Below are 19,829 nucleotides of genomic sequence, written 5' to 3' on the forward strand. Positions count from 1 at the left end.
CTAAAAATATCAGTGTGAACAAAAATTCACTTACGTAAGTGTTGGCACAAAAGAATTTAAAAGTAGCTACAAACTTATTTTAATTTGAAACTATATCTGGAGGTCAGCTAAATGTTAGCTAAATATTTTCCCTCCCAACTGCCATTCCAGTGATCATTTAATACCTGTTCAGTATAATGAGGTCTAAAATAGCGAACTTGTAATGGGGAATGATTATCTCTATGTATTGTTCAGGAGGTCAGACGACATAATCTGCTGGTCCCCTCTGGCCTTAAAAGCTGGTGTGATCTATAATGGTCATAGTAAGTCTACTTCCCTGTCCCCTCTAATTCCTTCCTCCAATTCAGCCATTATTGGTTTTATTCCCACTAACAAAATGTTTCTAACATAGCAGGGGAAAATCAAAACAAAGGTTAGTACTAATAGAAGGAATAACAGAGCTTGGGTGGGGTATATTCATACCCTGTAAACAAGCCTGTGGGTTGTATTACCAGTTGCCATGGTATAATATTTCTATTGCACCTTGCAAGGCCACATGACTTCATGTCTTAGCGGAGTTACGTTCCAGGGATACTGGTCTATGGAGAAGAATAGGACATAAGCCACTCAAGACTCTCTCTTCCACAACCCACACAGACACATCTTCCCTAATACACCAGGCAGCTCAGTTAGCCATTTTACTTTTCAGGGGGACGAGCCAATATAAGACAATGAGGGCTTGAACTACAACCCCCCATAAGGCAATGTGCTAGAGAAATGCTTTTATTTTTTAAATGATTCAAAATTAAGCACTTGGGGTAAAGTCAATAAAATGAAATTTCCAGTCAGATCAAACTGACCCAAAATAAAATATGCTGTGGTGTTTGCAACAGTATTGGTCTCGGGTCATTAGCAAGACAGGGTGGATGAAGAAATATATTTTACAGGACTTCTTCAGGTCCTCCCAAAGTTGGTCCAAAAATATATATTACCTTTCCCACCTTGTCTCTCCAGAATAAAAAAATTCACTTTGATTTTCTTGGCACGAAATTTCAATTTTGCAGAAGCTGCATTTTTCCTTTGGCAAATCACGTCAAGGGAAATTTCCCCACAGCAGAGTATTGGACACCTTATCTACACCTTATGCTTATTTTAGTTATGCTGCTATTTCTATCGTGTTTCGGAGACTGAGGTAAAGAAAGCTACAGAACAACTAGCATTCATAGAGTTCGTGGGAATGGAAGCAAACTGGTTTACTGGCAATATTTTCAAAGATCTGCTGAAGGTTAATGATCTGGCCATGGTACGATTTAATTTAAAGTTGGAGTTAATCCTTCCCCTTCCCTCAAGCCTGGTCATTGCCAAATATTGAAATATCACTAGGTTTTGAATTTCTCAGTTCCTGTTTTTCCCCAGCCCCTGCTTGTGATCCCAACACAGGCCACTCTTTTTCTCCACAGACAGGAAAGATTTATACTTTTCCTCTGTCCCTGCAGCAATGGGAAACCCTGGAAAACTCAGATATTAGTGTGTTTGGAAAACTAACATTTCCCCGCCCCCCCCCCCCCGGCTTAACACAGTAGAGGGTCCATAGAAAAGTCAATACCACCTGAAGTTGTCTCTTCAATAGCCATCACACTATATGTATATGGAACATTTTCCTCGAATGGAGAGTTCCAACAGCTTCAGTAGGTGGGTGGAATAGTTCCAGAGAACATCAATGGGAGATAGAGGTTCCAGAGAGAGTGCAGAGCATTTCACAGATCCCGTGGAAAAGATCTGGGGGAACCAGATCCAGGTTTGGCAGGCAGAAATCCATTTGCTTCTTCCTGCACATATGTGTATAGAACACTGCTCTGGAATGACATATGGCTAGTTTCTTGGACCATATTATTTTCTTCTCCCTGTTTCCTAATTGTGGATTATTCAGTGGAAAGGGGCTATTTCACCCAGAGTTAATAGCACCATAGATGCCTATAGTTTCCATCAGATACTACTAGTTTGGGGAATTTATGCACAATTTATGCATTCTGACTCATTGCATGAGCTCTGCGTATAACGCTAGTTTTCAGTATGAATTAGTCATTTGCTGGAGAAGACCAATCAGATGTCCTACAAACCCAGCCTGAAAACTGATACAAAGCATCAAAAATCAATTAGCTCTGTTTGACTTCTCTGGGAGAAGAATGCACATGCTAAAGAGATTGATCAAGCTAATGGAAATTGGTTATGCCAGGTTGCCTTTAGGGGAAGGTGGTTGGACAATGAAAATTCTCCAGTAGAACAGAAAAACCAAGGAGGAGGTGTTGGAAGGTGCTGACCTACTGAGGAGCCTGTTGATTGCTGGGCCTGAACAGCTAAGAAGAGTTTGTAGGGAGTTGAGGAGGGTTTGGGATCCTGGCTAGGACTGACCAAAACCCAAAGGTCTCTTGGGGTGGTGAGGGCACTGGAATGCATGTTCTGCATTCAGATTCTAATGGACAGAATTGTAAGTCTCCAGGCTTCCTCTAGGAATAATGCATGTGCATTTTTAGAAGTTACTTTGCAAAGCCTCCTTGCTTCAACTGTCATGTGTCCTCTAAGGCTTAGACTGTAAACTGGAATGCTCTCAGGATGGAGCTCTGTGGAAAGGGTGTATTTAAGCTTCTGGGATGACTTGGTGGGACAGTGGATTTCAGCACTGAGGAGCTGGTTCCCGGGTGCTAGACAGGATGTCCACAACCCAGGCACGAGCCCAGGGCACATAGACAGTGCCTAGATGCTGCAAAAACTTAATGAGCTAAGAAGCACATAGGTGTACAATATTTGAATCAGTACACAGCAGCCTGTGGAGTGTCCAGAGGGTGAAGTTTGGCTAGGTCTGTGACATGTATATCTCTGGTTGCTTAGTCGAGCCTGGTGAGTTCAAAGTTTGTACATGTAGCCTCGCTTAAACAAAGGTTTTGGAAAGTTTGCAGGACAGCGAAACAGTAGCCACTGGTTATCAGCTAATTACTACGAGTTTTTTCTCTAGACCAGATTGAAGTTAGTTACAGTGGCAGGCAAATTACACCTCCACTGCCTATGTTGAATCTAGTCTGTGGAGAAAGAAAGGACTTCAAACAAGACTACAGGCTGCTAATATTGGAACATGTAGTTCATTCTGAGCAACCTTATGCTGTAGATACTGTCACATAGTTCAGCTCTGTGTTGGGGTTGGTAACACCATGGCTACAGTGATGGGTGATTGTCTGAAACCTGACACAGTGTATTCTCACTGTAACTAACAATAGTAGTACTATATCAGGGTTCAAAACACTGGGATTTTTTTTTTTCCAGACAAATGGCTATAGTATACAAAGTCAGTGTGGTGATGGCAAAGGAAATTATCAGTGTATCCCCTCTCATTAACGGCACTGCTGAGGGCTGGGTGTTCTGGCCTTGCCACTTTTGCTAGAGGACTGCCTTTTGTGGGAGCACAAGCCAGCCCCCATCTTGCCCAGATGCCTGGCAATTCTGTTGGACCCCCTGGATTCAGTGCCTACCCAAGTCAGTCTGTCTACACCCCTTCTCTGGTCAGCACCATGCAGTTTGAGGGCCACACTGGCCTCACACAAGCAGAGTGGGATTTGGGGTTGATTTCCTGCCAACTTGTGACAGACTTTCTCCTTTTCACCTTCCATAGGAGATTCTTCTCTACCAGGAGCCTACAGCAGGGTGTTCCATGCTTCAGGCATTGTAGAACCTCAGGCAAATCTACATCCAAATTTCAGGTGAGTCCTAAGTCAGCGTTTGAACTGCAAGCGTAGAACCAAAATGATGATAGGCTACCTCCCATTGATCAGCTGGCTTGTCGACTGTCTGGCATCATGGGCTCCTGCTCTCAACTACTACTTAGGTACTTACCATGATAAACCTAGTAAATAAGATGTAAAGCTGTCAGAGAGGCAACTATCCAAGCATGCATACAAGCTGCAAAGGTACCTTTCCCCACAAGGTGCGGTGGAAATACGGTTCTTAAACTGGCATCGTCATATCTTAACACTTGTCAGACAGAGTTCTAGAACAGGAGATGCGCTTCAAGAGCCCTGTTCTAAATTCCCCTGAACTTTGTATGGCTCAAATGAGAGAGTCATTTTTAAGTGGGTTTTTTTCCCCTCTCTCAACCACTTTGCTGTGCAACTTTAAACACAGGGCGTTTTATCACATGCATAGCTCATAGGGTACCCGATGCTTAATAAGGAGCTCCATTACTATGGGTACTGCTTTACTGTGTGACTCAGGCAGAGCGGGGGAAGTCCACTGTACATGTTCTATCTGTGGCCAGCTGGTGCCGAAGTCCCCGTGTCTCAATGGAACGCTGACAAATACATCACTAGAATCAGTCTGGCTCATCTCTGTGTAAGTACTATTAAAGTAAGGCTAAGAATGAAATGTTAGTGTTTAGACTTTCTTGAATGCTTATGAGCACTGCATGTATTAGGCTGTATTCCCTATTGTAAGGTAACACTGGAGCAGCTGTACTGTTTGTCTCTGTGACTATGTAAACCACCAGATATGATAGAGGCATGACTTCATGTGAGGCGCTGATCTGCAGCAGAAGATGTTTGCTTCCCATCAGGCAAGGTCCACTGACACTACGCAGAATACTGTGGGATATTAAAGGACACAAAAGATGTTTGTTGTTCTGCACCCTTCCCCCGCCATATGAAGAGAAGCCCTGCAAGTGGGTTTCTCCTGTCAGTTGAGCTTTCAGCTCAGAGCACAAGGCAGGAGGGAGGATAAAAATCTCTAACAGGTAGCAACTGATTCTCTCTATGTTGCTTGGACTGTGCCAGGGAGGAATGTGTTTTCTAGGTATAATCAAGGGTCTCCAGCCGCATTTAGCCTTGGTAGCCCTAAAGTACATATAATCAAACTCTAGAGAAGATTAATAGTAACAGAGAGGGAGCTGTGCTGGTCTATATACTATCAAAACAAAAAAACAGTCCAGTAGCACTTTAAAGAATAACAAAATAATTTATTAGGTGATGAGCTTTCATGGGACAGACCCACTTCTTCAGACCATAGCCAGACCAGCACTATTTAAGGCACAGAGAACCAAAAGTGGTAATCAAGGCTGACCAATCAGAAAAATCATTATCAAGGAAAGCTAATCAGAGAGCAGAGGGGCAGAAGGGGGTGGAAGGTCCAGAATTAGATAAAGCAAAGTCTAGGGACTCTTTTACATAATGATCTAGAAAATTGTCATCCAGGTTCGAACCACATGTTAATGTGTCAAATTTGAATATAAAAGAGAGTTCAGCAGCCTCTCTCTCCAAACAGCTGTGAAAGTTCCTTTTCAGTAAAACACAAACTTTCATGTCATTAACAGAACAGTCCACTCCCTTAAAGTGCTGGCTGACAGATCTGTGAATCAGGAGTGTTTTTATGTCTGTTTTTATGCCCATTAATTCTTTGTCTAAGAGAGTTTGAAGTCTGTCCAATATATATATATATATATATATAGCATTTGGGCATTGTTGGCACATGATGGCATATATGATGTTAATTGAGGAACATGAGAATGAGCCCGTGATTCTGTGAATAACCTGGTTACGTCCAGTGATGGTATGTCCAGAATAGATCTGTGGACAAAGTTGGCAACAGGCCTTTTTGCAAAGAGAAGTTCCAGGATTGGTATTCCTGTGGTATAGACAGTGGTTATTAACTTAAGATTGTAACTCATTTGCGTGAGTATATTTATATGCTTTAACCTTGTAAGTAATTACCTTGTTTTGTTTTTCCTATTTACATAAAGATTTTAGTTTATTGCAGGATTTGTTTTAAGTATTATCTTTGAAGCAAGATCCAAGGTACAGTTAGCCAGGGGTATGCAGCCCTTTGGGACTGGGAATAACCTAAATATTGCTGTGATTCTCAGTGAAAGAGACCTCTACTATAAAAGTATTCTCACATGGGTGGTGAGATAGAATGGCATAGTCTAGGAAAACCGTGTGACCTGATGTCAAGGCTGCTATAGACCCTGAAGAGTTTATACTTCATAATTGGTAGATGAACTCTGAGTCCATAACTGCCTAGTACTTTGAGATTTGTACCCTGTTTCCTAGCCGTCTGCCCTGAGGTTGATCCTCATTCTCTTAAGAAACTACAGGCAAGGTTAAAAGATCTAGCTATGATTCCAAAAGTACCCCCCGGTGTAAGTCACTCAGGGAATACTCTGAATTAGTGCATATTACAGCCGCTCTAGTCATGCCTACTTTCCAACCAGCACTATCCACTGTGGCTGCTTTGTCAGCGATTTCTAACTGCTCTGGCAGATTTTCCACCAGCTCCAGTCTCCCAAAAAATACCTGCTTTAAGTGAAAGTGCTTCCAACTCAGGACTGGGGAAGGCCCTCATGAGGATTTGGCCACAGGGCTTTTGCCAGATCCAGAAGAGAAAGGAACTTAAGTGAGTGCCCTCTGATTTCAGGGAGGTCATTCGTGGATCCAGCCATCAATAGGGGAATCAAAGATTTATGTTTTGGTCACATACAAACATAATCCCCTGCCTTCCTCATTGATTTGCTCTCACCTAAGGCACAGAGAATGATAGCTTGAAAATTGAGTGTTTGTGCAGCAATAAGCAGCCAACATCATCTCGCTCCTGCATTTTACTACAAAGATGAGTTCTGTGGGTATTCATAAGAGCCTAGCACATGAGAGGCTGGTTTTTGAGGAATGCCCAGGCTATTTTTAAATACTTAATCAGCTTTTATTACAGAATAAGTCAGCATTAAACAACCAGAGTAGAAATTAGTCAGCCAGTTTCCCTACCAGACTGAATTAGGGGAAAAAGTAGCCAAGTGGTTTGAGCATTGGCCTGCTAAATCCAGCGTTGTGAGTTTAATGCTTGAGGAGGCTGTTTAGGCGGGGGGAAAGCAGGGCAGGAGGTTATTTGGTCCTGCCAAGAGGGCGGGGGACTGGACTTGACTTCCTGAGGTCCTTTCCAGCTCTATGGGAGATGTGTAGCTCCATGTGACATGCTAGAGGCAACAAATTATAGTGCCCAAAATTCATTATTTAAAAAGACAAAACATAGAACTTAAAATGTGTTTACATAAAATCAAGGCAAAGACATTGCAAAATGGGTCTAGTCTAGTTAGAGCTCATTCTGTTTACATAAGCACAGAGAAAGCAGGGAACTCTATTTATCCTGCTTTGCTCCTTGTGCCATACAAACAAGGTGCACAGCGCCACCAGATGAGCTCTGCATTCATTCTGCATGTGTATAAATGACTCTTTAAGTTTCAAGGCAGTGGAGAATCATTCGAGCTGCTGAATTTCAAAAGGGTTTTTTTTTACTGCCCCCTGTGTGGTTACTTAGATACCTTCTGAAAATGCTAACTATCCAGTTTGGTAGAACACTTCCTATTAAAATCAAAGCAAGCTGTGGACATTCACCACACTGTAAAAAACCAGACGGTTAGTTAGGTGCCTCTTTCCAGCACCCACATTTGAAATCACTGTGGTTCAGATGCCCAGTGATCCTCCAAGTCTGTGTCTAAACACTACAAGGATTTCAAATGCAGCACCATCTACAACCTCAATCTGCAGAAACATCTACGGAAAATGTCTTGCACAAAGAAGAAACCCCAGAGAAACTGGTAATATTTTACTTCCATGTATTCTCGGAGGATCTGCTGTCAGACATTCATACAGAGTCTTTCTTGCTACTTTGGGAAATAAAAGCATTGGGAATCTCTCCATTAGCTTCCGAAGCATAATTTCCTGTCCATAGGCATGCACTTTGCTGCCTCCTGCTCTGTATTCAGAAGTATTGATGTGATTGGTCTGTTCCTGAACAATGGTCTCCTGGGTCTGGAAAACAGAGCAAGTGTCCATCTTGTCGGAGCATACTTCTATGTTTTTCCTTTTAATGATGTAACTGACACTGCCAACTTGTTCAGGAAACCTAATTGGTACAAACTACTTTCTTGGTCACTTTTAGCAGCTTTCCCATTTGTATGGGCCAGTGAAGAGTATAAAACCTGGAAGATCATTTCCTTGCTGTGTTTTGTTTGCCCTATTGTAGCACTGGGTCAGGTCTCTGTCCTAGGTGTTGACATAAGAAAAGATGCTGTTTCTAATCTAAAAAGCTTCCCATTTGAGTGTAAGAGGTAGATGCAATGAACAGGTGAGGTACACACAAGATAGCAGTGATAAGGGTAATTGCAGCAGTCACAGCACACCAGGTGTCTGTTCAGCTTTTTAATAAACAACTGAATTTTGTTGTTCTACTATTTGGAAAGCAAAGATAGTAGCAGGAGAGCTAAACAAAACAGCCTGTTCACGGGGGTAGAATAGCTATGTCTGTATTAACTTACAAAGCTACAAATACCACCTCCCATGATCAGTGAGGCAGGAAGACAATGGAAAGTGTATCCTGGTGGAATAATGAAGACTTTCTTCTTCTGTTTGGTTGTCTTATTATTAAGACTCCATCCTCCTGCCACCCTACCCCTGAAAGTTGCAACTGTCAGTCTTAGTGATATGCACTTGTCAGTTCATGGTTCTGAGAAATATTTACCTAACATCTGGCCCAAGGAAGTATAATGTATAAAGAGAGAAGTTACACCTTGAGTGAGTGGGGTGTGGGTACAATAACTGAATGTAAGCTCTTAACTTTTAATGTGTAGTAGGCATCCTTCAGTCTGCATAGACTATGGATCGCGCCCTTTATAGTTTCAACTGAGGGCTTCATTTACAGCGTCTACTGTGACTATGAAGACCCACACGAGAGTGACAGTCCTTGCTGCATCTCTTGCAGATGTGGTGGATGTCTGGCAAGTCCTTAGTGTGCTTTCTGTGCGCTTTCTTCTCCTCTGCTAGCTGTGTGATCCTCATCTCGCCCTTCTGAAGGCCCTTGTGTAACCCCTGCCTCCATCTGCAGTGGTCGTCTGCTAGTTCTTCCCAGTTGTCCAGCTCAATGTCTACCTCTCTGAGGTCTCTCTTGCAGACATCTTTGTAGTGCAACTGGGGGTGTCCGGGAGGTCTTTTGCCAGAGGCTAGCTCACCATACAGGATGTCTTTTGGAATCCTTCCATCATTCATCCTGTGGACGTGGCCAAGCCAGCGGAGCCGACGCTGCCTGAGGAGGGTGTGCATGGTTGGGATTCCAGCTTGCTCGAGGACGGCGGTGTTGGTCACTCTGTCCTTCCATGATATTCCAAGGATGCGCCTGAGGCAGCGCAAGTGGAAGACATTCAGCCTCTTTTCCTGGCGGGCATACAGGGTCCAAGTCTCGCTGCCATAAAGGAGGGGTTTTAATGTGTAGGGACAAGACAAACATATGACTTAGCACAGGAGTTTGCAAGCTGTGGGTTGGGACCCCAGAGTAGGCCAGCACCCCTTTCATATGGTTGCCTGGGCTGGTGTTAGACTTTATGGAGTCTGGTACTGAACCCAAGACCCACCACCCACGTTTGTCTCTGAAGCCTGAGCTTCACCACCCAGGGCCAAAGCTGAAGCCCTCCCCAGTGCTGGATGACAGGGCTCAGGATATAGCCCCACTCCTTGCGGCTGAACCCCTGGGACTTTGGATCTCCCATCCAAGGTTGTGGGGCTAAAGTTTGACTTTGGCCTCCCAGCGTGGGGTGGCAGGACTTGGGGAGGGGTCAGGCTTTGGTCCCTCTAGGTTCACATAGGGACTTCTTGCCAGAACAGGGTCACAGTGCAACGAACTTTGAGAACCACTGAGTTAGTTTGGGGGCTGCATGGGGGCTTGTACATTAACCAAGCTAGTATTGTAAGCATTTCTTCCTGATATAACCCCCCCCATCTTCCGTTACTTGGACACACTCATACAGCTGTGTGTAGGAAGCTAACAGGTGGCTTGCTGTCTGCTGCGGAGTGATGGGACACCAGTCCCAAGAGTCCTTGTGGCACCTTTTATGCCAGCTGACTGCACCTTCAGTCTGTTAGCAGTCTTTCAATGTGACCTGCTGTGCAAGCATACGTCTGTGTACTACAAAACAGGTGCAACAAAAGGAGAGGCAAAGTACTGTATGATCAACTGCACAAAACTTGTGATTGGGAGGCACTGATGGCAAATCACAGAACCGTTGAGAGAACTGGAGCGTGATTTGAGCTTTTACTGTGTGTGTGTGTGTGTGTGTGTGTGTGTGTGTGTGTGTGTGTGTGCGGTTTTGCTAGTAACTAGATTCCTAAGCTTTGTGTGAACCCTTGGAAAAGGGACATGTTCACATGTAACAATAGTCGCAGGCATAAAAATCTCCCCTTCCCTCTTACCCTTTTCATCGTAATCATTCCTGTGTCTGATGGAGGTTTTTGCAGGATTTTCAGGACAGTTACAATCTATGCCCAGTGCAGTTAGTCCTCAATACTGGATGACTGACTTTTGCACACTGTGAGCCTCAAAGTCAGCCTTTGAGGCCCATAGTTTGCATTTGACAAGTCAAATAAAATTGACTGACAAGGCACAATGAAAATTGCTAACACCTCTCCAACGCCAAGACTCAGGCTGTGCCTACACTACAAAAATAACTTCAAAGTTGCACTTCAAAGTATGCAACTTCGAAGTTGAGTGTCTACACACCTTACTTTGAAGTTATACTTGGAAGTAAGGCATTACTTCATTCCCAGGAATGGAGTAAGGACTTCGAAGTTGGGATTCCTACTTCAAAGTTAACTTCCAAGTAAGGGAAAATGTCTAGACTTTCTGCTGGCTACTTCGATGTAGTGCCTAACTTTGAAGTTAACTTCAAAGTTAGTTCCTAGTGTAGACACAGCCATAGTGTATGTCCAAAAGTTTTAGTCATGTTCAGTAGCAATATCTCAAGACTCAAAGCAGGATAATTGTTTTGGGGAACAAGGTGTTATTCATGCATCCATTCTCCCCTGTCAAATGTAAAGGGGGAGAGGTGCCAACAGGCTAGATGCCAGCTGTTGCCCAGGTTATGAGCATTAGCTAAGAACTGACAAACTCCTAGCCAGAGACGAGATCAGTTTATTTGCATGCTAGTTTTGCTCAAAACAGGTATGAGTCCTATGAGAACATTACTTAGTGTTTAGACTTTATGGAATGCTCGTAAGTTGCTGCATGAATCCATGTCATTTGTAACACTGGCATTCCCTGCTGGTCCCGGACCCAGGACCCAGCCTCAGCCCTGTTACCCCATCTACCTCCCTCTGTCCCCTGGCCACAGCTCTGCTCCTGGCGCCAGCTCTGGGGAGAGGGGAATGCTACTCAGGCACAAGTAAGGAGACAAAGTTTGGTGAGAAGGAACAGGAGCTGGGCTTTCATCAGTACCTCCCCCACCACTTCAAAAATTTTCTGGCATCTCTGAGCGTGTAGTTCAATGCAGGCTGGACACCAGAGTAATTACCCAGGCTTCTGGGTGGGCTTGCACAGCCTGCCCTGAACCACATGCTGCTGTGGTTTGGCACGGGTACGACAGCTAGCTAAATTAAAGCTTGCTCCAGTAAGGCTACATGAGGCTGCAGGCATACCCAGTAAAGGTCGTGTAGACAAGTTCTATGCCCAAAGTTAACCTTGTACAGATGTGCCTGTCTGAAATGTGGCTTATAACAGAAGTTCTTAAAGCTGCTCTGATGGCATTTCTGGCTTCACAAAAGCATCGCGATAAAGCCATTGTCCACAATGGTTCCAGTTCAGCTTTCCAGGAGTAAGTTTTGAACGATACACAGATTTTATGTGCTTCTGAATCTGCAGACACTTACCCTTTAAGAGGTTCTATTATCACTAGTCTGTACAGCTGGTTGAATGATAGACAAATGTACTATTTCTCAGCTCTGTTAGTCACCATATATAATTCAGCCAGTCATGGAGTTGATCAAACAATGGGAAATTAGATGAATAATTTTGCTAACCAATAGCATCATCGTCCAGCTCCATTACTGACCCAAATACAAATGCACACTTATACTGCTGCTCTAACGTTTTGTGGAAGTACAGCTCCCAAGACTGCTTTACCAAGTGCTTCTTCTTGTCTTCTGCTCAGATACAAATCGATAGCACCCCCACTGAAAGTACATTTTCAGCTGTACTGCCTAAGAGCTAACAGCTACTGCCCAGTTACGGAAAAATGCTAATATTTAAAAACAGCTTTGCCTTTGCTAGGTGAACTCTGGATTTTCTGTTAGAATGCAAGTCTTAGTCTGAAGATACCTGTACAATATATTGCCAGTCAGCTTCCAGGGGGAGGAAAACAGTAATATATTTTATAAGGTAATCACGCTATAGCCTTCACTCGCTCCTCTCATTCGTTTACCCTCATGTAAATGTGTTGATGTCAATGGCAGCACTCCAGAGTTTTGAGCGTGAGGGCAGAATCATGCCCTACTTCAGGGGTGAGCAAATTTTTTACACCTGGCCCCACTTTTCATCCCTGCACTTAGCAGATCCTCCCACCCCAACCTGTCTACCATAATCCAAACTGACAGAAATTTTGGTTATGGTCATATGAAAAAAGAAACTTTGGCACGTGAAAAAATAAATCTGTAGAATGTGAAAGCTTTATTAATTGGTCTATAACTGTGAATACACATACATAAAACCAGTCACCTATTTCAACATTTTTAGTGAGATGGATGAGCCTGAGACCCAGCAGCAAATCGTGCTGTGCCCCACTTCCAAAATTTCATGCCCCTCTGCCCCTGACGGGGCCAGCCCCTGTTTGCTCACCCTTGCTCTACAGCATATATAATGAACAAGGTCCAATTGAGTAAGTCATGAGTGAGACAAGCTTAGTACAGCTTCTCCTTGTTCAGTCAGTGGCTGCCTAAGGATTAATACCTCCGTTTAGCACAGCACTGAAATACAGCCTTAACTCTAAGAAAACTTCGGAGGAGTTTAAAGGTTAATAGGAATGGGCTCAAGCACGCTTTTAAAGGTATGTGTTTTGCTGAGTCAATACTCATCTGAGTACTGTAGTTCCATTTTAAATCAACAAGAACTCAGACATCCCTAAAGATAGGAAGGAACATCCTGAAGTGAGGCCAAGGAGAGGTCGAGTTTGAGTCACATCTCTGTGAATTTGCAAGTTCCTCAAGCCACCTAGATTAAAATATTTTAGGGATATTCAGAGGAGTGATTTAATTAATCTTATATCTGGTATAGCAGCTTGTTCACAGACACAGCAGGGCTCTCTCTCTAGCCGTGTATGAAGGATGACATTCTGAAGAAACTGAGTTCTGTTTTCTGTGTTCCTTTTTGTTTAATTAAAGGTCACATTCTTCCAACCATAGAGCAAGCCACAATTGAGGATAAAAAAAAATACATTTTGGAAATAACAACAATACTACAGTAAAATCCATTTTCTACCTCATCAGTGGTAGAGTTTTTTTTTTTAAACCAAAAATACACTGATTTTAAGAATCTAGAAACAAAGTGAAGTAACAAGGTTGAATAAGCAGAAACAATTTCTGCTAGATTAGTGATTTGGTTTTTGTTTTATAGGATTTGAATGTATACTATCTGTTGGCAAATCCAACAGGTGTGACATTGTTTTTGTAATACACTGAGTAAAATTAATTGCCTGGTATGAAAGAATGCTGACTTCAGCGGGCTTTCTTTGTCCACTCACGCTGATGGCAACTTTATAGCTTCTTTTAAACACACCCACCCACCCACACACACACACCCCCACCCACACACCATCTTCAAAGTTAAATGCCATACCAGTCTTCTCCAAATAATCTCCCAGGCCACCCTTGGCCCCAAGGGTCCAGCCCATAGCACAGTTGATGGCCACCACACCCCCCACAACCCTCCGCAAGGGGCGGCCACCCCAATCTGTCCTATGGATTGTGCGTCAGCTCTGTGGGGGAGGAACTCTTGCTTGTTAGCACAATGCCTAGCATGACAGGTCTCCATCCTTGTTTACGTACAGGCTGGGATGTCCCAGTTTGTGCCAGGGCTTGGTAGTTTGTAGTCCCAGCATTGCTTTCGTTACAAATGTAGCACTGACTCTGCACTATCATAAGTATGGTATCCTCTTATCTGGGACGCCAAGTGTGAAATGCCAGGGGAGGCTGTCTCCCCAACTATGCTGCTGCTCCTCTGCCTGCCTTGCCTCTTTCCCACAAGACACCACTCCCACTCTTCCCATCCCCACTCATCCTCTTCCCCAGCAGCAGCAGGAGGTCTCTCGGGTATGGAGCACTGGTTTTCAACACTGGGTTTCAGCCAGTGGCACACTGGTGTGCTTCGAGAAATGTCCAACTGTGCCATGAAATTTCATCAATTTCCCTTGACTGTGGCTCTTTGCAGAGCCACAGGAGGGGGTGGGGGGATTACTGACCCCACGCCACGTGGGGCTCAAGCAGAAAGACTGCCTGAGCCCCAGCTGCTGCAAGGTCAGTCAATTTCCCCCCGCCCCCGGTGGCTCTTTGCAGAGCCTCTGAGAGGGGAAATCCTGACCCCGCAAGAGACCATTTGCGCCAGGAGGTGCCTGAATGGGCTGGTGCCTCCTCACCAGCTGTGGCAAACAGAAAGGCTGGGAGCCTGTTAGAGCTGGGACATCATTTGACTGCCTCATCCTGGCTGCAATGAACTGACAGATAGGGGAGCCTGCTTTCTGGAGCCACTTCGTCTCCCTTTCCCCACCACCCTGAGTGATCAAGTAACCACTGAAATTTGCAGTGGTTACTCAATTACTCAACATCTCCAGCATGGCGCACATTCACTCACCTGCCTTTTTTTGACCTAAGACAGCATTTTCTGTGGTGGATTTGAAACATTAATGGCATTTAATCCTTATTGAGCTTGTATGCACTACTGTGTTGCAAACCTCTCAAGTAAGACCATCATCAGAGTAAATGTAAGAAACGGACATTGATGAGCAACTGACGCAGCTGAAAACAGTGGGCGTGCCATGGAATTGTTTGTGTCATTGAAGTGTTACTGCACAGGTTGGGAACCACTGGTGTAGAGGTACAACCAATGGTAGGTGGGCCTTTAGAAGAGGGGATGGAGGGGGCTTCAGGGGCAGGAAGTGAAGCAGGGGTGAGCCTGAGGCAGAACAGGAGACAAGATCACCCACTTCCAGGGCGCTTACAGTGCCTGCTCCCCTAGAGCAAGAATCCCACAACACCCATGTTTTTATTGCTCTGAAAGGAGAGTGTTTCTAAGTGAAGAATGCTGCTGACACATACCATTAACAAAAGCGATAAGGAAAACCTTTCATAATGAATGCCTCATTATGAAACTAACACCAGTAGCAACCTGGCAGTATTATGCAAAGCAACTACCACAGATGTTTGTTTCCTTAGCTTGTAAAAATCTTGACTCAGATTGTCTACTGAATTACAAGCTAGCCCCTTTCGGCCACTCAGCTATTTGTAATCTACCTGCAAGTGTGCCTTTAACTGCTCCCTCAAGAGAAAGTGAACTCCCTTCTGGTACAAATATTCACGTTTCCAAATCTGAAGGGTTCCTGGAAGAAAGGTTGTTTGTTGGAGGCATAGCAGGGTGGAACAGAGCTATGCTACAGTAGTCCTTCACGGCATAAAGTCCATTGAGAAGGTTGCACAAGTGATACATTTTAGAGCTGCTGATGGGCTGCTCTAAGTTCCATGCGAGAAGGGCTGTCCCTCTGAATCACGGAGCAATAACAAGCCCTTTGATTTCGTGCTCACTTATGCCCCAAGAAGAGCTCTGGCACTAGAAAGACTCTAGCCCTTGCTACTACCCCATTTAGCAGGAATTCATTTTTCTTGTAAAGTGTGGGGATTGGAGATTGAACTTGGAAAATAGCTTCCTCAACAAAAACTTCTCAGAATCCTAACTAATGAAGGGTGCAAAGTCACTAGGAAAGTTGAACACATGAGGCTGTTCTTTTTGGGAATGTTTTATTGTTCCTGAAATATGTGCTGCATGTGATAAAATATATAGCACATAGTTACACTTGTATCATTTTGCAGAAGTGATTATGGGGAAGGCTTTATTATAGGTTGTGTTCTCCCTGGATCATTTTTTTTTTTAAATACCTGCAAGCTAGTCACCCCAAAGGCCACAGAAGAGTGCTGATTAGACACAGGTTTAGACCGTGTGAGCACTTCACATTGTGGGGGCTGATTATCATTCCTTTATGGCATGATTTCTACTTTACCAAATATTGATTCCCTATCAACTTTCTTTGTATGTTTAGGGCATGATGCAAAGTCCACTGCAGTCATTGGAGTCTTTTTCTACTGAGATTTTGATGCAACCTCTATTCTCCTGAACTAGAATTAAAAACAAAAACAAAACAGTGCTGCCTCCCATATGCACTTCTACATATCAGCTTTTTGTGACAAACTAGACCCCCTGATTGTGCAGATAGGAAGCACTTTCCTTGCAGCTGCACATGCACACATTTTGGCATATTAGTTTATTAAAATCTTTAAAGAGGTTTTAGCAGGTGAATACTTGTGGCTCATTCTAATCCAGTTTATTATAAACTGGTCGGTGATGGCAGCTGGGAACAGGAAAGTGGCACAAATTCAGAATCCCAGATAAGCTTCCATTAAGCTGTCACATTGGCACCTGTGTCCATCACAGTTAGTGGAGTATATTTATAGATCAAGGAACAAATGCAAGTAGAGTTCAAACAGATGTTGCATTGAATTCAGTTGCACCTGCTTATTCCAAGGCTGAATTTGCCCTCAAGAGAAATCTTTATTTTAAATGGAAACCAAATTCTTTTCCTTTCATCTTGCATTTGCATATCAGTATAATATACACTGCATGCTTCAATCCTACATCTCACCCCATTCCATATCCCCCTCCCCAGACAGTACCTGTAATGGCTAACTGTGTTACAAAAAAGGTCATTCGGGATTTCTTCTTCCTTTTCCAGGTAGAGAGCAGCACCATGGAGTTTCCAGCAACTGTGGCAACAAAGAGAATCCAAAGCGTAACCAGCTGCTCTGTCTGCATGGGAGTAAAAAAAAAGAAACAAAGTAAATGGATCAGTGGGTGAAAGGGGTGTGGGTTAAAGAAGGTGATGAAGACAAGTAAAATGGGAATTAATACAATGGGGTTTAGATTTGAGTTGACAATTTCTTTTTAATTTAATCCACAAAGTCTGTTTCATCAGAAAATTAAAACGCAGCAGCGATTTTATTTTTAAATGGAACAGTGAAATCCTGGTTTTAATTTGATAGTGGCTAAATGTGTGTGGTGTGGTAATACAGGTTGAATCTCTGTAATCCAGAGATTGAATCTATCATCCAGCAACATCTGTAATACGATGTGATTTTAGTTAGCTGGATGACCACTTAGCATTATTTCTTTTATTATGACTGTTTTCAGATCTGAACAAGTAGGTCTGTCCCGTGAAAGCTCACCAACTAATAAATTATTTTCTCAGTCTTTAAAGTGCTACATGATTGCTGTTTTTTGTTACAGGCTTGTCTACACTAGCTCCCTACTTCAAAGGGAGGATGGTAAGTAGGGTGTTGGAGTTTATTAATGAAGTGCTGTGGTGTATATGCAGCACTTCATTAAGCAAATTCCACCCTGTGGCAACTTCGAAGTGTTAAACTTCGACGTGCTGGCTCGTGTCTAGCCAGAGCTATCCTGCCGATGCTTTGAAGTAAAGGGATTTCAAAGTTACCCAAGCATTTGGAAGTACCAGCAGGTTAGCCGTGGCCAGACACGAGCTGGCACTTCGAAGTTTAACACTTCGAAGTTGCCACAGGGAAGAATTTGCTTAACGAAGTGCTGCGTATGCATGCACCATAGTACTTCATTAATAAACTCCCAACATCCTATTTACCATCGTCCCTTAGAAGTAGGGAGGTGGTGTAGCACAGCTTTAATTTAACATAAGTGTGGCCAAGTTTCCTGGGGTCCCATAAAGTGTGTTTACAGCCACCAGTTCTGGTTCTGTGTTCTGTGCTGTTACTTAGCTGCAATTTATCCCTAAATATTTTCTAAAAGCCCAGTAAGTGGTGGAAGCGTTGGTAATGCTGCTAAACAATATTAGCCCCTTGTGGTCCAGCAAATTCTCTCATTCAGCCTGGGTCAGGTACTGAGGGTGCTGGACAAGAGAGGTTCATCCTCTAACATCACCACGCCATCCAAAACTTGCCATCAGCTATCACTGACACAACCTTCAGTTTTCTTGTGTTGCGCTAGTGAACCATTAAGTCTGTCACACTGGAGAAAAGAAACTTCCAGGTGGGTGCCTTCAGAAAAAGGAGGGACTCAAAATGCTTTGGTTTCTGAACCAAGAAAGTCCTGCAAGTACATTATAATAATCAACTCCTTATATAAGTGAATGACTCTAACCCTAAAATGAATACCGCCCTGTGGTACTGGTGGAATGTTGCTGTTCAGAGAAGCACATTATGGCAGAATGCCCCCTATGGGTAGTATGTGTGAAAATAATAGAACTGAAGGAAAGGTTACTCAAGTCTTTCAATAGCTCAAAGATTGAGTAGTTAAAATAAAGGAAGCAGGGGAGACACCAGTGTATGTAATATGATTTTTGCTCATGCTCAGATATTTATACTGTTGTTGCCCCCTCCCATGCACTTTTTTAGTAAAACATCTTCCATCCATTAGGGAGCACAAAACCATTTTCTTTGTTTAATGACCATCCTGCTCAGTTCTCAGTTTTAAGAAATGCTGAACCTGGTGTACAGTTAGATAAAAATGGAGAGCAGAGGAAGCATTTATACAAACAGTTCGGTCACAAAAACCTTGCTGGGTATGACACTGCCCATAACAAGCAGATTATACTCCCAAGGAGGACTGCATTCTTCTTTGACTGCTTCGCTCAATGCCATCGATTAGCTGCAGTCCCTTTTATACGAGAGTGAGCTTTGCATGTTATATTACATATCCTATAGGGATGTACTGCTGGCTCTTAATGAACCAAGGTATTAAAATGGGGTAATAACAAAATACAGTAATCAGCTCTTCCCCAGTTGTCTACTCTCAAAACTCCGATGGTTTCAAAGTTGTAGCTCGTTCCTCAAGATAATGTGAAAATTCAGGAAGGTCCAAGGTGGTAAGATAACTTGAGATTTGCTGTTTAATCAAGACAAGGGAAAGAAATTGAAGGTCTCCAACTCACAAGCTGAAACCTCATAAAGTAGGTGACTGGTAAAATACACTGATAGCTGATAAAGTGGTGGTGAAATGTGAATGAATGGAGAGCTGCACATGTAGCCATCTCCCCCTTCTGGAGACATTTTGGAGCCACTAGAGGGGAAAGTCTGCTCTTTGCCTGGGCTGCTGGGTGGAGATGGGGATATTCAGGGCTGCTGTTAGTGTTGGGGGCTTGCCTTAGTTGTTGGTGAGGATGTGGACTGCAGAAGAACATGCTCCTTGAGCAGCACAGATCAGAGGGAAAGTGTCTCTCTGACATGCTCCTCCCTGCTCAGTAAGGTTGTGGTGAAGCAAAGTGGGAAGCCAAGCTGTGAGGGCAATGGCCAGGAAATAGTCAAGGAAGTCGAGAGAGAGAAGTTCAGAAAGGAGCAGGGCCAGGTACAAGCACTGCACTCCTCTGAGCAGGGCCACACAACAACCTCCTCTGGAAGGGACGGTTTGGTCCTTCTCAACTTACATTGTGGTGGTTGGCTTGCATCTTCCGTGCCTGACCTAGTTCACTAGTCACTAGATGGGACGCAATAATCGTACGGCCGGAAGGGATCTTAGTAAGTCTTCTAATCCAGGCAGTGGCCTCCGAATCAGTAAGGTCAGGGCTTTCTGACAGGGCAGACCCTGCTCCCTTCTGCTCTACTTTCCCCTCAGGCCAGAATGGAGGCCAGCCAGGGAGGAAAGTCTGGGCAATTAGGGGAGCCAGGCAAACAGACCCGTCACCTGCCCACAGGTGAATGCAGTCCCTGGCTCAT

The 19,829-nt window shown here is 43.8% G+C and overlaps 1 protein-coding gene across 1 annotated transcript in view; it reads right to left on the bottom strand.

Moving 5' to 3' along the window:
- NPSR1 (neuropeptide S receptor 1) overlaps positions 1–19,829 on the bottom strand; it is a 97,594-nt gene that overhangs the window by 64,975 nt on the left and 12,790 nt on the right. The window contains exon 2 of the mRNA XM_074986056.1: positions 16,764–16,896. Coding sequence (XP_074842157.1) covers positions 16,764–16,896 — 133 coding nt within the window. The remainder of the gene's footprint in view (positions 1–16,763; positions 16,897–19,829) is intronic.

Source organism: Carettochelys insculpta, chromosome 2 (assembly GCF_033958435.1).
Source record: "Carettochelys insculpta isolate YL-2023 chromosome 2, ASM3395843v1, whole genome shotgun sequence".
In the NCBI taxonomy this organism is placed as follows: domain Eukaryota; kingdom Metazoa; phylum Chordata; order Testudines; family Carettochelyidae; genus Carettochelys; species Carettochelys insculpta.